The sequence below is a fragment of the Spea bombifrons genome, chromosome 9 (assembly GCF_027358695.1).
Source record: "Spea bombifrons isolate aSpeBom1 chromosome 9, aSpeBom1.2.pri, whole genome shotgun sequence".
Taxonomy (NCBI): Eukaryota; Metazoa; Chordata; class Amphibia; order Anura; family Pelobatidae; genus Spea; species Spea bombifrons.
Genome location: NC_071095.1, coordinates 41,307,724 through 41,325,552, shown reverse-complemented (window position 1 = coordinate 41,325,552; position 17,829 = coordinate 41,307,724). Strand labels below are relative to the sequence as shown.

General features: G+C 42.0%; 1 protein-coding gene across 2 annotated transcripts in view; it reads right to left on the bottom strand.

Annotated features, from left to right (window-relative positions):
* Window positions 1-245: 245 nt before the first annotated feature.
* Window positions 246-17,829, bottom strand: part of SAMD4A (sterile alpha motif domain containing 4A) — a 51,350-nt gene continuing 33,766 nt past the window's right edge. The window contains exons 4-13 of one of the 2 annotated variants that reach the window (XM_053475341.1): window positions 16,979-17,239; window positions 15,723-15,832; window positions 14,882-14,968; window positions 13,779-14,064; window positions 13,027-13,112; window positions 11,226-11,344; window positions 8,143-8,365; window positions 4,304-4,430; window positions 1,941-2,024; window positions 246-760 (exon numbers count right to left, since the gene is read on the bottom strand). In XM_053475341.1, coding sequence (XP_053331316.1) covers window positions 732-760; window positions 1,941-2,024; window positions 4,304-4,430; window positions 8,143-8,365; window positions 11,226-11,344; window positions 13,027-13,112; window positions 13,779-14,064; window positions 14,882-14,968; window positions 15,723-15,832; window positions 16,979-17,239 — 1,412 coding nt within the window. In that variant the 3' untranslated portion in view covers window positions 246-731. The remainder of the gene's footprint in view (window positions 761-1,940; window positions 2,025-4,303; window positions 4,431-8,142; window positions 8,366-11,225; window positions 11,345-13,026; window positions 13,113-13,778; window positions 14,065-14,881; window positions 14,969-15,722; window positions 15,833-16,978; window positions 17,240-17,829) is intronic. The other variant, XM_053475342.1, reaches the window with a different exon arrangement.

Genomic DNA, 17,829 nt, shown 5'->3' with positions numbered 1-17,829 from the left:
CCAACCCTTTCAAGCACTCAACGGACCAAAGGTAATCGCTTTGACCTCAGCCGGTGACAAACGCAACCTCACTGCGGCTGTGTGACGGATCCCTCCTTCCCGTCCTCCATCCTAAGAATTCCTTAACTGCTACAAAACGCAAACCAGCTGCTTTTCAAGAAACAAATTGCTAGAACGAAGCAAACATCTACAATACTTCAGGTAAGCAAATACCTGAAAGAATCTGTGTACCCTTAATAAATCGCTTTTATGTAAACATAAGTGATATTTATTTGGGGGGGGGGGCAACCAATTTTCCTAATCTGAATGCCAAACAAACCCAAGACAACGTAAATAAGTATAATAAGCAATACAAGCAGCACCCCCTTTAAAGCCTTTGGTCACACATACTGAGCCCACTTAGAACGGGTCAGATGTGTCTCTGGCCTTCAAACCAAAAATGATTTTCAATAATCACATTGTGAAAGTTTCCTTGTTCATAACAGATTGCTTTTCATTCCGGAAACCAAAGCCATCTAAAATATATTTTTCAATAAAATAATGAACACCATGTGATCTGCCTGCAAGCGCAGCTTATGCCTTCACAATTTTGTTTTCTTTTAAAATAAAAAATAAAATAAAAAGGCAGATTCTTGTTTGGCGTATCCGGAAAAGAGGGTCTCCGATTCCTGACACCGGACCTGCAGTTCTCTGTGTCACGCCCTGCGCGGTCACAAAGTACCTTCCTGCTTCTAGATCGTAGAAGTTCTATCAACACCATCTGTGAAAGAAAGAAGATATAATGGAACATATTTCCAGAAGACACAAGAGAAACTCCATACGTAAATCATATCAAGACATTGTAGGATGCAGTGAGAGGTGCAGATGTTCCAAGACCAGTTACCATCGACTCGAGGCCAACAAATGGTTTGGCTTACAGGTAAGAGAAAAAAGGTGCAAGCTGGAGCCGAGCTGGCCAACAATTTCTCCAGCCACATTATATTTGTGGGTCCTAGCGCATGTTTGGAAGGGCGCTTCCGAAAACCTGTTCACTTGGACAGCAAGTTTAGCCTGGTTTATGCCGCCTCGTCTATCTCTATGGAGCTGAATTCTTCATAATGGAAACTAGGCATCCGTCTAGGAATTAAAAGGTACCGCAGGTGGTGGAGGGGTTTACAATCATTTAATCAAGATGCGCTTCGGTCCAAGAGTATTGTTTGGTTTAATGGTGACCTTTTCACGGCTTTCACCTCAGATCCTGTAGGCTAGTCTGCCAAACAGGCCATCGAGCCAAGCGGCTAGTGGAGTATTTTATGTAGACATGCCCTACGGATGGAAGCTTTGACAGATATTTGAAAAGAAGACACTCATCTTAATTAGCAATGTTATCTGTAAAAGGCCTGGCACATCCTCATGTGCAAACATTTTTTGTGCCAAAACACCCAAAATTAGAACTAGGTTAGGGTATTAAAAAAAAAACGTACTGACAAATTCATGCAGCGGTTAGGCTAATGGGAGCCAAAGCTGACCGACATAGTGCCCAACTCCCATATACATGTTATAAGGGTTACAATCCTAGTTTAGCACTTGGGTCAAAAACCAAGAGTAGTAAGAAAAAAAATACTACTAAGTAATTAGTTGGGCTCAGTGGAACACAGAGTATGGATCATATCACTTTCATTACTTCACCCTCGAGCCAGTGAGTAACAACCACACATACCACAGCCCACCGGGCTACTGGCTTTGGCAGACAAAGCGACATTCTAAAAACGTTCTGCCCAAAGCGTGGGATTCCGGCGACAGCAGTAAAAATAATTCAGGCTTCTGCGGCACACTGAGCACAGGTTTCATTTTATGGATGCACAACCCAAACCAGAAATAGACCTTTGTACGTGTCATGCATCAGTCAGACACGCCGACCACAGAAAGTCTCCAGGTATTTCCAGAACGTGTATTCTTACCGCCGAGAGCGTGCTCCGTCATACTCAGACACAGCGATTCCAGCCTGTTATTGATGTCTGGCTCTGTAACGGGGACCTGGAAATCTGAAAAGGAAACCCATTTTTAATGTTTAGTGGATTAATGACATTTTGGCAGACAAAATTTTGCACTTTTTTGTAAGTGCAATCAGATCATGTGACACACAGGAGGACTAATTATGTGACTTCTGAAGATAACTGGTTGTATCAGATCTTATTTAGGGGCTTCATAGCAAAGGGGGTTCCATACATAAACGCGCACTACTTTTCCGTTTTTTTTTTTTTTTTTTATTTATCGATTGTTTGAATTATTTATTTTAAGTTATTTTCTTAATTTCAATTCACCAATTTGGACTATTTTGTGTATGTATATCACATGAAATCCAAATAAAAATCCATTTTGACTTCAGGTTGTAATGCAACAACATGAAAACCGCCAAGGGGGTGAATACTTTTGCAAGGCACCGTCTAAACATTAAATGGGGTCAGTTTATAACTTGGGGGTTGTTTAAGTATTGTGTGTCTTGCTCCAGAATCTGGTTCTTTAGCGTAGATTATGGTGTTGTCTATATACAGGTGAACAGTATTTGTGTTTAGGGGTAAGCCAGGTACGGCCGCTTCCCCAAGGTCTTCAACCACAAATGATTCTATCGGAGACTCGAATGATTTTAGGTATAAGCAGAAGCCACTGCCAACGGTGCTTGAAATGGTCAGTTTCCCCAGGATTACAGGACACTTGGATTATTTTTATATATGTACCAACAGTGTATTTTAATATAAGCACTTACTGTTATCTGTTACTGTCCCTTAATAAATGTTATTTAATAAGAATCACAGGTACATCTATGTGGCTATTTCTGACTTCTAGGTCCATTTATGACTCCATAGAAGTCTGATTATTTGTGTTACGGGCAACCTGTTATATTTAGGGACAAACTCCTCTTCTGCCTCGCGTGTTTAAACAATTTGGTAACCTGCCGAGGCATCAAAAAAAATATCCTGGTCAGGTTGCAACAGACGCTGCATATTCTGGCACGTGTCCATGGTTTCTATATTCACATCTGACTACACGAGAATATATATAATACACGGGCGCCCAACTGCAGTCTTCAAAGGCCAGAAAATGAATACATTTAAGGGATATTCTTGCAACGAGCACAGATGGCTTAATTATTGGCTTATGCTGTGCATTTGGTTCATAACCGCTCAGGCAGTCCAAGTTTTCCTGAGGTCTGAACCTCAAAGAGTTTAAAAGTAAACCCCGCTTCGCCCATCAGCCTTACCTTTAAATCACCGGTGTGAGCTTTTATTACATTACACAAACATTATAGTTTTAGCGACACAGAAGTCTGCAGACGAAAGACTGAGCCGGAAAACCTCTGCAGCTCGTCAATTAACTCAATTATTAGATAATCTGAAATTTGCTGAATTTAAGGTCATCGAAGCCAACACAATTGGAAACTCAAAAAGATGTTAAACCAACTGGATTAAACTACAGAAAGCATGAGAATCTGCTTATACACAAAAAAGAGGTGGCAGAACCCAAAAAAAGGGCTTCAGCTCAATTCCGAAGGTGTGTTTACCCAGAACCGGACAAACTGTAATTAAAACGGAAAGGCAGCTTTTAGCTTGACTTTGTTCAACAATCGTGAGCTGAATTCACTCTGAAGAACAGACCTGAAGGAAAGTTCCTTAAAGCCTATTTTAACATTCCCTTAATATTCTGTGACAATGAGCTGAGGACATGAGGTTCACTGACGGAGACTTTCATACTTAGTGTCTACGTTCCACAGGAGGTGATCACTGAAGCACTTGGGTATTTACACTGCATTGAACAGGGTTTTTGTTTAGAGCAAGTAAAACAGATAAATAGTTAGAGGACATCTATTCAATTTAACTATACAATGTCATGAGAGCTTTACACGAGAAACCCACCACGAGCCCGTGTTGGCGAGTAATTAAATGTTTCATCTCATCTAAACTCAAACATCAGTGAATGAGCCAGTTTGTGCGAGCAAAATCATTTGCACAAATATAAATAAACATAAACATTTACCGGAAATTACGTGCCAGGCTCCTAGATACACTGGGAGAACTGGGTCATGGATGTCATAACCATGCTCTGCCCGTGTCTCTCTCAACATTTAAACAACTTGAGGGCGGAAGAAGAGAGATTTGAGCCACTAGAGGCAGGGAGCCCCCCAGGCAGACCACTAGGAGACCGGCCCTTTTGCAAATTGGTAAGTGGATGACAGGCCGGCTAGTTTTATAATACATAATCACAGACACACACATATATGTAATGATGCATGCGTTGCTATCTGTAAGCTTAGCGTGTGCATTACCTGGTTGCTGAAACATAAGCATGGTCTGCGGTGATGTATGGACAGGTAACGACCGGGTCCTCTGCACGGAGCTGTGACTTCGGCTTGGCATGCTGTTACTCCCCCCGGGGTTTGCAAACCACAGATTCTACATTAAAAAAATTGACACATAATTAATACATTTAATTATCCGACTTAAAATAACAATTAATCTGGTACAAATAACACAATTTATCAACTAGTGGACCCTTCCACCACAAACACACGGATGATAGGGCCCAACACATGACTTCGCGGCGGGGGAATGTTTTATTGTCGTGCCGCCAGTTTGGCTGAGCCGGCCCATAACATCTCCCGACTCTTACACACGACGCAACGCGTGTTCATTCAGGGCACGTGGGGTACGCATAGGACATTAATGTTTGTAGTTAACCTTCTTCATGGGATAAATATTACACATTTGCTAATAGATGGCCAGTGCAACGTCGAACGGTCGATTAATTCATAACAACAGACAACCAGCCCAGGAACGCTGCTGCCCAACACACGGTAAAGTACTCCGGTCAACCATATCCGACAAACACATACAACACACTGAAAAGCCATGGCTGTGGTGTATTAAACAATCTAGATTTGAAAGATCTGAATCAAACTGGTGGCTACAGCCAAGCCCTATTCCCCAGGAAAACACTGATGTTAAGTACGGCAGCTGCTTATATAGAAATGGTAATAACAAAAAAAATAAACATTCCTTTACTTGACCCACAAACAAACATGGCAATAAGAATCCCGGAGAATAATGTAAATTCTAACAAAAAACCTGTTTCCATATGATAACATCCTGATCATTAAAACAGGCGTAGCGGCGTTACTGATTCACAGCATGTTAACGCGAACCTGTTTTATGATGGCGACATACATTTCTTATAATGGTTCAGAAGTTTAACACATCCCTATATACTTAACCTTACCTAAAGTGAGACACAATGGAAGTTATATATAAAAGTGCAATTCTGGTGCTAAATGGTTATTATGGAGATTGCACCACATTTACCAACCGCTTCACCTGTACCAGAAACTTGCTCTTTATACTAAAAAAAGGTCTAGGGGCTGAAAGCAGCTGTAACTTCATATTCATGTCCATTAAATGCGATTGTTCTCCCTCTCGCTCAGTCTATGAGGGAGAGAATGACGTTATACTGTGGGTAACGGAGTGGCGAATGCTGTGAGTGGGAGCGCACCGGGCCTCCCCATTCTCTCACTAGTGACTCTCGCTAACCCTTTTAGTACCTCTCGACAGAGACTGGAAAACAGGAAATGCCTGCAGACGGCTCTCGCTGCTGGAATATTTTCTTTCTTTAAAAGGATCCAGACTTGAGGGAAAAAAAGGACACCGATATGCAGCACGCTGTATGGGACCAGCCGACCGCTCCAGAATCAACACCGATCAGCGGCCTCTAAAATTCATTATCACCCCTGAACCGCCCATAAGGAGAGCTTTCTCATGCCGCAGATTCCAAAGGGACAGCCACATGAAAAAGCACAGTGAAAATCCAACGCAAACGTCCATAGAAACAAGTGTTGCCAAAAGAACGAATAAACAGTAAAGCTAAAGTAAAACTCCCGTAATCCTTACACAACCTCCAACGGCATCTGGTCAGGGGTATTACATGCCAAGTGCAGCCCAAGTCATATTAACTGTGTGCGTGGCAGAGGGTTTGCGATCCGTACAGTTTACATTCGCTCCATTCTGCGGGACAGAGGGACATCTGTCTGAGAAACAGAAGCAGAAGGACTTGGGACGCAAAAAAAGCAGCGCAAGAAATCTACATGAGCTTAGAAGATACATGGAACTGCGTCTGGTGGGTTCCTGCAAGGCCTGCTTTACAAGTACAGGTGATTACCCCCCACGGTGGCGCTGAGAACAGAACCCAACAACTCTGGTGCTTCATAATCATCCCTCATCAACTTATTCTCTTTTTCACAGTAGCCTTTGGAATAACTTATGTTTACTAATAAGATCATGAGATGGAGATGTTTATGTCAAAATATACAATTCAAAAAACAAAAGACACTGTTTCCCTTTTCATACTAACATATATATATATATATATATATATATATATATATATGTTTGTGTTATGATAACAATCTGGTCTGAAACGTGGCCGTTCTTAAGTCCTTAATCATTTCCCGGCCTTCAAGATTTTAAAAGAAAAAGAAGTAAGCAGAGTAGGATCTTGGCAGGCAGTTAATGTGCATTATTGTTAGACTTTGTACAGACTGGTTGAGTTAGCTACATTCTTTTTAAACTCTAAATGCTACTGACGATTCTTTTCGGAGCTACTTTTTAAACACAGTGTACACATTATAATGTAGGGACACGGCCCTGTCCCCAAGAATGCCTTTGGTTGCAGTACGGTGTGCAGCGCCACTGCGTAGGTGTTAGATATGTTTTCTGCCAACTGTAACAAGCCACTCGGTGCCCTGGCACTCAGTGGGTTAAACTATCTTTACTGGGCAATTCCCAGATTTTCTGGAAGCTCGATGTTAGTGACCTGATGTTGGACTTTCCAAGGCGGTGAATCACATTCTGCTTAAGCAAGGTACACAGTTAAGTCTTTATGTGTGGAAGCAATTAATGGGTTAATCATTTTAAGGGTCTCTGCGTTGGCTGTATTTGGAGATTTCCATCTTTGTAAATTTTCTGAGATTCCTACTCGGGTGTCCACCGCTCATTCTTTCATTGGGAAGAATTCCGCAAACGAGTTCATTTCTAATACAGCCCAGATATGCGTATGCTGGAGCGAGAACGGCAGTCTGGAGGAAGCACTATGTCTAGCTCATCATCGAGACATTGCTTCCTTCGCCGTGACATCACTTCCGGTATGCAGAAGCGGTCAAGCCCAATTCCAAACACACAGCGAGGCCCTGCAGTTCACATACCAAGAATGACATCATGGAAGTTATGAGTTATCCAGACACCAGACATTTGGTTCAGCCCAGAGTAAGCACATACATGGTTCAGCTGACGGGGAAACGGCTTACACCCACTCGCTGCAAAGCAAAATATTGTTTTTCATTCAAAGAACGCCACTAAGCCATTTGACGCTCCCGTGGCAGAAAAAGTACACGGCCCACAAGAACATACTTACAGAAGCTCTAACTAATTCTAAATGCATTAGAAAGTTAACACACTGATATTTGTGATCCAGTTTGGCTTAACAACAATTTGAAATGAGCGTCTCTGTAGAAGACCGCTATGTTCACTGCCCCTAAAGCAGGCAGAACGGAAGGACCACTGGAAAAGTGGTGCGGGGTGCACCTTTTTAAATAAAATAGCTGCCACAACGGGCAAGGCAGGGGCCAGATACTGGGACAAGGCACGGGTCAGATACCGGGGCAAGGCAGGGGCCAGATACTGGGACAAGGCACGGGTCAGATACCGGGGCAAGGCAGGGGCCAGATACTGGGACAAGGCACGGGTCAGATACCGGGGCAAGGCACGGGCCAGATACCGGCATCAGCCTGAGCTCAACCCACTTGTCTGATATAGGCGATCCAGAAGGAAACAAGCAAGGACCTTAAGATTAATAGGAAGGAGGCATATTATCTTATGCCTTCCCAGTTCACCCTTCTCCCCTGTTGACAAGCCAGGCCAGGTTGATCCTGGGCTCAAGCTTTACCCAGCTCTGGAAGACCATAAACAATTGTCACCCTCTACACGCCGCTGCATACACGCTCTTCACATCACACAAAACGCGCCTCCCATACACAGATGGTGAAAGTGAGAAGGGCAAATAAATCAATGTACATTAAAGATCGAGAGAGTAAAAAAAAACAAAAAACATTGTACCAACCTGCCTCCCTTGCTTCAGTATTGAAGGGGTGCTGGCCGTTGTTCGCTGTGCTGCCCCCAGAAGGCTGCTGGGACCCAGTACACCGAGACGAGCACTTGGAAGATTTCGGGATGGAATCTGGAACTGCCGGGGATTTCTTCTGGCTATTCCTGCACCCACAGATCCAGCTGTCGGTAAGGAGTTGGACTGTCCGAAGCCTCGACTGCCAATCAACACATCAAAACTAGTCCAGTTAACCCTTTATAGTTCCGCAATGAACAAGTTTAACATAATGAAAATCAGAGCAAAGAAAGTAGCCAATATAAAAAAGCAACAGTGAAAGTAATAGAGCTAATGGCAAGAATATATCAGAAATATGTAACTGACAACCTCTCGCTACAATGTAACATGCTTCTCACAGCTCGATTATATTATTATTTTCACGAGCTCTGTTTTTCTATTAGGCCTCCCACATACTGATCAGTGCTCACCTGCAGTAAAATAAAATATATACTTGCATGTATGTATTAATTGCTTATCAGCACTTGAAGAAAAGTGCACCGAATAGACACACACCGAGCCAGCCATGGAGCCGACTGGACGAGACTGTATCACGTTTAGCGAGATGTGTTTGCTGAACATAACCCCCCCACTGAATTCTGCTGCGAGATGCGGAACGGGGAAAATGCGTATGGGGGCGATTCCACAGAACCCCCCCTTGTGCACTTGCATTCAACACAGGCATTATAGTGCATATAACGGCTGGGGTGGCCCTTTAAGATAAATATATGTATACTGAAAACTGTATTTTCTGTAGAAGGCAATAACATGATACGCTTGTTTGTAATTCAATCACGATTCCACTCAACTAGGGCTGCAACAACTAATCGATAAAATCGATAATAATCGATAATGAAATTCGTTGGCAACGAATTTCATTATCGATTAGTTGAATCGATTATTATCGATTATAAAATGAGGGTTTTTTCAGAGCAAACGCTCTGAAAAATCCCCCTCATTATATAATCCGTTTAGTCTGACTCACCGTCTCACAGCAGCAGCTCCTACTTACTCCCCCTCCCTGTAATCACTGTGACAACTGGCCCCGCCCCTTCCTTCTCCAGGCCAGAACCACATGGCTGTGACACTCATCTAACTGTAAGTATATGTGTATATATATATGTATATATATGTATATATATATATATATATATATATATATGGTGTGTGTGTATATATATATATATATATATATATATATGTATGGTGTGTGTGTATATATATATATATATATATATATATATATATATATATGTATATGTATGTAATATATATATATATATATATATATATATATATTTGGGCTACTGAAAGTTAGGGGAGGTGGGGGTTAATTTAGGGGCAGTTATGGTTAGTGGGGTGTTTAGGGTTAATTTAGGGGCAGTTATGGTTAATTGGGTGTTTAGGGTTAATTTAGGGGCAGTTATGTTAATAGGGTGTTTAGGGTTAATTTAGGAGCAGCTGTGGTTAATGGGGTGTTTGGGGTTAATTTGAGGCAGTTGTGGTTAATGGTGTGTTTAGGGTTAATTTAGGGGATGCTGTGGTTGATGGGGTCTTTAGGGTTAATTTAGGGGATGCTGTGGTTAAGGGGGTGTTAAGGGTTAATTTAGGGGCAGTTATGGTTAATGGGGAGTTTAGGGTTAATTTAGGGGAATCTAAATCCTGGGGGCAGTGAAGTGACATATCTGGGGGTATAAGGCATATACAGTATATAAGGCATATGTGGGGAGGGCAGTGTGGCATGTCTGGGGAGGACGGAGTGGTGTATCAGGGTGTATAAGGCATATCTGGGGGTAGAGTGGCATATCTGGGGGTAGAGAAGTGGCATGTCTGGGAGGCAGGGTGGCATGTCTGGGGAGGATGGAGTGGGGTATCAGGGGATATAAGGCGTATCAGGCACAGTGGCAGATGTGGGAGGCAGCGTGGAGTGGCAGATGTGGGAGGCAGCGTGGAGTGGCAGATGTGGGAGGCATTGTGGAGTGGCAGATGTGGGAGGCAGCATGGCGTGGCATATGTGGGGAGGGCAGGGTGGCATGTCTGGGGAGGATGGAGTGGTGTTTCAGGGGGTATAAGGCGTATCAGGCACAGTGGCATGTGGGGGGTAGAGTGGAGTGGCAGATGTGGGAGGCAGCGTGGAGTGGCATATGTGGGTGTACAGTGGAGTGGCAGATGTGGGAGGCAGCGTGGAGTGGCAGATGTAGGAGGTGGTGTGGTATATGTGGGAGGCAGCGTGGAGTGCTGTGGTAGGCAGCGTGGCATATGTGGGGGTGCAGCATGGCATGTCTGGGAGGCAGCGTAGCAAGCCTGGGCTCAAATGTGCATATATTGGGGGGCTGGTTGGGAAATAAAGACAAGAAATGTATTATCAAAGTTTTTTTATTCTGCTGTTTGTATTTAACATCATTTGTTTAGTAAATTATTTTAAATAAATGAAAAATTTACATTCATTTTTTTATCCGATTAATCGATTAATCGAAAAAATAATCGGCCAACTAATCGATTATTAAAATAATCGTTAGTTGCAGCCCTACACTCAACCATGCCATCTTTCAGTAAAAGAACCCGCTTGTACCATCGCTGCCTGCGGGAATTTTTACTGAAACGTCCATCACAAAGACTTTTGCTGCCGACTGCTTTGCGTTGACAGTGTTTAGTGGTGGTCCTCAGGGGTGCGGGCACACTCTGCACATTGTCCCTCCACAATCTAATTGTTTGATGACATCTCGTATTTTACGAGCTTTCTGTCAAAACCACTTACTGAATAATCACAAACAGTTTGGGGTTCCCTACATTGAAAAATAACTCTGATCACAGCACGTCATCCTGGCTGTCTCTTTAGATTCCCGCTGGCCACTCAGTTACATAGAAAGCGTTCTATCGGACCCCAATCTGTACATAATGCATACGAACACCAGGCTGCCTAACGATACAACACAACAATATAAAAAGCAGCAAACTGCAGATAAAATAAGATTCAGGGTTTCCTGAGCTGAAAACCAGATCCAGTCGCTAAGGTAACACAGGAATATCGCAACACAACCTACTTTCTTGGCTGGCGGTACCCAGCGACGTCCAAGAGGGATTTCCGAGGGAAAGACCTGTAGAGTTTCTGCACTTGCTGTTTCCATGACAACAATCTCTTCTTCTGCGTCTCTGTAAATGCCTAAGCAAATATAATGTATGTAACTATCGGTGCGAAAGCCCGGAGTACAGACCTCCGTACGGGTTATTAAAAGAAATATATTGAAACCATAAAAAATTGAGAGGCAATATGATTTTGAAACAACCCCCCCCTTTTTTTTTTTGCAACAGGCTACGCTTGGGCTACACATTTATTTTTACCTTTACAGAATAAAATTTTGACTGAATCAGCTGTATTTATATGGTAATTTATGGCAAAATGGGGCATTTTTAATACTGACACAGCAGAGACAAGCCTTGCGCATCTTTCAAGGTGCACTCAGGCCGTCAGCCATTTATCTGTTAATACCCTATAGGCAGTTATATGTTACTCTAGGGTACAATGTTCAGGGATGCGAAGGTTTTAATGCTTTCTGCACCGTTTAAGGGGAATTCTGGCCCGCGGAGTTGCGTTTCAGCGCACGGAACAGCAGAAGTTATGGACGCGGTCTTCGTGTTCACTTAGTGGGAATGGTTCTGCTTTCCCTTGCACCAGAACCGCAAGAAGAGATCTTTACATTACGTTTACACAGTCCTGTATAGCAATTAGACACAAGCCCACCAAATTTACAGCCCACAGAAGAACAAACTCTCCGACTGCTACACTACAAGGCCCATCATCCACGTTCAGTCTCTTTACGGGAAGATGACAGGTTCAAAAGAAACCGGAGAGCAGAATAACTCATGTAAAACCGTGTAGGCACTAGAAATTCCCAGTGAATGCCAAAGGACTCCACAAAATAATCGCTGATCACCGTGGTGATGTCATATTTAATAAGTTAAAGGGAACCCATTGTGAAAATTAATTCTCTGCTCTGCGTGTTTCATCATGTGGGATAGGCATGTTATCTTCACCAACACATATTAAAGAAACCTGCGTTCTTCTGGTTTGTACCTCTACGTTTAATGGTAAAGCCAGGGTCAGGGTGGCAACCGGCGATATGGCAGAGTTATATAGCAGGCCAAAACCACAAACGCCGCTGAAAAATAGTATCACATAACCATGCGGTGTAGCACGGCATTCAAGGATATCATTTTTAATTATTGAGAAACGGCTTATTGATCCAAGAGAAATCTGATATATTAACAGATATAGGAAAGGCTGAACTTGATGGACGCATGTAATTTTTTCAGCCTATATAACTATGTAAATATGCAACTATAAAAAGGCAACGAGGACACACAAAATCTATTAGCATTAGAACTACTGCTTGGAAAAAAAGATATAGCCATATTGGTCCAAGAGATGATGGAATATTTAGTCAAAATGTATACTATTGGGCCAACGCAGAGGAGCATCTTTCTGCATTGACTAAAAAGCCATTGTCACTGGCCTAACTGGCCTAACTTGCAAAGGCAAACATAATTATAAGGAACCAAAGGATGCTTGTGGCAACTAGTAGGTCATGTGCAAACTGGTCATGTCATAGGAAGTGCAACATTTTAATGATCTTGGATGCCTGAAGATAGGGAACAATCTTGTCGTGCGATCGGCACACCATATACCCGTCTTTTGTAAAAACCCAAAACCAAAACAAAAACAAAAAAAAAAACAGGTGCTGCTGGCCAAGGGCGGAAGGGGGTCTACACAGCCATGAATATACTTAGGGGGGCACACAGAGCATCTTCTAAAAACGACTGAAATAGAATGAAAATATTACTTACGTCGTGTATGAGGCATTTGTCAATCAGTTGTAAATAAGAACTGATATTTTCTTCATCAGGTCGGGAAACTAAGAGCTGAGTACAGACTGCAAGGAAACAAGAAGTCGTCATAAAAAGAGCTAATTAATTCTATGTAGAAACATTTTGTGACCTATCGTAAGTCTCCCACTAAGCTAATTGGATGACACATATAGAGGTTTATTCACTAAAGTAATCTTCCAGGTGAAATAAGGGGGCATGAAACCCTGAATTCACCAAGCATGACGAAGAGACTTCATTATCCAGGTGGGCCGATTTACAGGAAGGCTAGCCAAATGGTAGCCACCCAGCTGTTGCTGAAATATGAACCCAAGATCCTTTGCCAACATTTTAATAATTAGCCACAGATATGTTAGGAGAGCGGTTATATACGTATTTGTTCTCTATTTGTATATCTAGGAGAATGCATTAATTCCAAAACATCTTCTACCATTTTATTAATTGGAAATCAAATAAGCAATATTAGGTAGCACTTTTTCAGCATTAAGCTTATTATCTGCTCATGGATGATGGCAGTGTGCAGCGAGAGCACACCAACGCCAAATATGACATGGAAATGAGACAAGGAGACTAAGCTACCTGTATTTAGCCATGTGTATGCTTTATGGCTTGCTAAATGAATCAGAAGCAATTTGGTGGAATTTAAGAAAGCTGCGTATTCAGCAATACTTCTGCCCCAGGTGATATTAAACATACGTTCCGATCCTACTCACCTTTACCCATAACTCTCGTGAACTGCCCAGGCAGGTCACCTTCGGGTAACGGGACGGCACCGCTCTCCACCTCGCAGTTCCCCAGATGGTGCTGCTGTAACCCTCCAGAGGCAGAGTCCTTGCTCTCCGATCCTTGACTCTCTGTGCTCATTAATGAAGTCTGGGAATCGGGCGCCCGGTTCCGATCCTCGGGGCAGGAGCTTTGCAAGTAAGCTTTAATGGGCGTAAGTATCATTTGCTGCAGCTCCTGTAAAGGACCTCGTAGATTTCCTCCATCTAGGATGTCCTGGTGGGTGAGAGGGGCAGAAAGCAAAGATTAAAAGAAAAATAACAGAAGAAAACGAACCCCTTGTTTCTGCCCAGTTTGTTTGATACAAGCTCTCTAAAATACAGAAATAAACCGGCTTCCTATGACTGGCACATGAAAGGAGAAGGAGTACGCAACAATTAATGGAAGCTTGCAAGAAGAACTCATTTTTATGGGACATTTGGAGATCATATACTGCAATATGAGGTTAAAAGCCACTGCTGATGTTCTTGCTAAATGTTATGTTAAAAAGAATATATAAATTTGTGAATTTGTTTGCATTTGTGCATTGAAGACCAGCGACAAGATGGGAGATGGAAGGTAAAGGTTGTTTTCCCCCCTCTATACGCTTAAGGAAGCAATTCTATAAACCTTAATTTTTTTATATGTATGGTTTGCTTAACATTTTCTTAAAATGTTTCAGTTACACTCAATTTCTAAAATATTGAGGGATATATTTAGAAATTTCAAAAGTATTAACACAATTTTTTTTTATTACAGTAAGAGTCAAGTGTCATGTAAAGGAAAAAATATGACTCTGGAAGCACAGTATTATAGAGAAAGTCCCGGAACAAATATATACTTTTCCCCATTTTGTTAAACAGCCAGATTAATGAATTTTTATGTCATCATTAACATATTCACAATTTAATAGAAGGGAGGAAATAAAATAATCCTGAACAGAAAATATAATGGCTGCACAAAGAATGTAATTTTACCAATCGCCTAGCCTGCGGTTACCTTTTCACAAACTACTAAAGATTATGTCTATGAAAAAATATATCTGTAAACCTACCCTTTCTAGAGACTTCAAGAGATTGTGTCTCTCTTTTAGCTTTTGGATGCTGATGACTATTTTGTGCCTTGCGCCTTTGGTGACATTCTGGAAAACACAAAGCAGACGTAAACAAAAATATCATTTAAAAAAAATAAATTAAACCTAATAGCACAAAAACCTATAAAAAGCAGTGTGTACAGTGAACATTTAGACATTTTATATTAATACAAGCCAATAAAATATTCATGTTAGATTTAAGTAACATGATATATTAAGGGCTCTTCCTATAAAGGTACTATCTTTCCATCACTGTATGGAGCATATTCACTAAACTGTGAGATTTCAGAGGAACTGAACACTTCTGCTCCCTCACACCCCTGTAATCTCCCACATCAGATATGAACCGCACAGGACACACATTAGCCATTCACTGTAAGAGGTGCTGAAATAATCATCCGAAAATGGAGGGGTCCAGCATCTGTTAGTGAACACACACTTGATTCTGGAACAATTAGACTTAAAATAAACTGATATTTTTTTGGAGTGACCAATGTCATGGTGTGCTGCAATTCTTCAGTTCATACAAGTTCACCAAAACAAACATACTTATCATCCACTTATACAACGATCATGTTGCAGTTACTCATTTACCCTAACAGGCACACAAATGAAATTTATGACATGTGATATTTGGGAAAATTAAAGAGGTCAAGAAAACATTTTGTCACACAACACGTGGGGGGCCAACAAAGGCTTGAAACAACTGACTCGACATGTGATGTCAATAAGTATATCTGCAAACCCCGGAGATCTGCTGCCCGACCGAGCATCCCGGCTGCAGAACGTAACAAAAACGTACCTGTGCCTCTAGCTGACATTCGTTGAGCGACATCATTTCTTCATACGTCATCTGGGAGAAGAGAGCTGCGTACTTGTGCAGACGAAGACTCTTAAGCCAGGCAGGAACATCTAAAAATAAAAAGGTCAGTTGTAGTTGTTTCAGTTGTGAATAATAAAGCAAACAAGCATGTCTTATTTCTACAGGGAGTCTGGAAACCAGAAGCCCCGATCAGCTGTTTCAGACATTCTGCTCCATGTTGGTTTTCAGTAAACAATACAGTAAGCTGGTTAATGACCAACACGCTAACTTTAGAATATATTGGGAGGTATAATATTTCATGTAAGTGTTATAGGGAGTATTGGGGGGGGGGGGGGTTCTGGACTATTTCGTAGCAGACAGGCCTGCCTTAAGGATTATTGTCCATTTAAACTGTTCTGTGTAGCTGCTGCTTATTTGGGGAAAACGTATTCTTTCAATTCTATAATTCTGATATTACAAGTCTCAGCAAGCCTGCTACAGAAGCGGGATGGTCGTTCCATGTGACCTTATATTAAAGAACCTGGCACTTTTCCAGAAGCCTCTCTGCACTTGTACCGCTCTCATCACTTTATGTCATCCTTTTGATGGAAGCTCCAGTAGGAGGAATGAGCTATTATATAAAAGTTTTACGACATGAGAAAGTATCTTTAATACTAGCAATTAAAACTCTACAGATATGCAGCTTCAGACAGTAAATGAAAAGGGACAGCTTAATCATGGAAGCACACGGCACACACTGTTAGTGTTCTCTTCTTCCCCATCCAAAACACGTACGTTCACTTTGGTAATGAGAAAATGTGGCTTTTCCCTAAGAACCACAACGCTACAATAATTTTCTCTTGGACCAGAGATTGGAGCTGAAGTGGAATAGGAGCGCCTTTTTGAAGCTAAAGTATTTTTTGAAGGATACCAGACCGCTGATTACTTTTAAAAGTCGTAAAAAGGGAGAATCTGTCATGAAAACATCACTTTTTCTATGCCTACATTATTTGCTAATGGGAAGTCTCAATATTGCAGCCTACTACTCTAAATACAACAAGAACCTCATCTCTTTAATAACAGTGAAAATATGGGGCGGCTGGTCTGATCCTGCGCTGTTCTTGAGATTAGGAGCACAGAAGCCAAGACTATTTTTTTTTTAGAATCCATGGAAGTCTAACGTAAGCGGCAAATATAAACGTTACGGGCTGTTTTCTCCTGGACTATGATTGCTAGGTGGGCCACGTGTCACTCACCTTTCATACCGCTACCTTCGTCTTGGAATGTATTGCGTGCAGACTGATCATCTAAGTGTTCGCTCCCACCGCTCCCCGAAGAAGCCACGCTGCTTTGTGGAGACAGGGGGGCATGATCGGATGGAACACCCTGGGATCCTCTGGCTCGTAAATCCTCGTGAGACATCCATCCGTGTCCTAAAGGCTGGTTTGGCACATTCATGGGTGGGGTAAGGGACACAGATCGTTTCAAAGGGCTGTGATGCGTCTGGCCTGAGAGCACTGGAAATAACACATTTAAAGAAAAAATTAGATAGACGTGCAACATTATTCCGAAAAGCCCTGCAGCCGAGCAGAAACATGCCTGGTACAGAAAACAACTGAAGTGCATATTACAGTAAGGGCGACATTAACGTGGACTAAAAATGGGATTCTTGCTTCTATTTATTATGAACAGGTCAGTGGATCCAGACAGTAGACAGTTACATAAGCCATGTGTAGGATGACTGCTCATTGGAGAAATTAAACAGGGATATTTAAACATAACCAGCAATAGCTTCATAGTGCTTAAGACCACTTAAAAATTAACTGTGAGGGTCCATTGGTAAGAGGGTTAAACTCAACTAGGTAAGCTCTGCCATAAAGAGCAGAGGTGGAACCAAAATATCACACACCCGTTTAAAAAATACACTTCTTAATTGGACCTTCTCTTTAAATAGTTGCATTTTGGTTTAATTTGAGTTGTTATGATCTACCTCTCTGCGTTACACAGATTCCTCCTCCTCCTTCCTGGGCGAGGATCTATGGACCATACCATTCCATGAGAGCACATGGGGGACTTCACCCCTTTTCAGAAGGTTGAGAAGAATTAG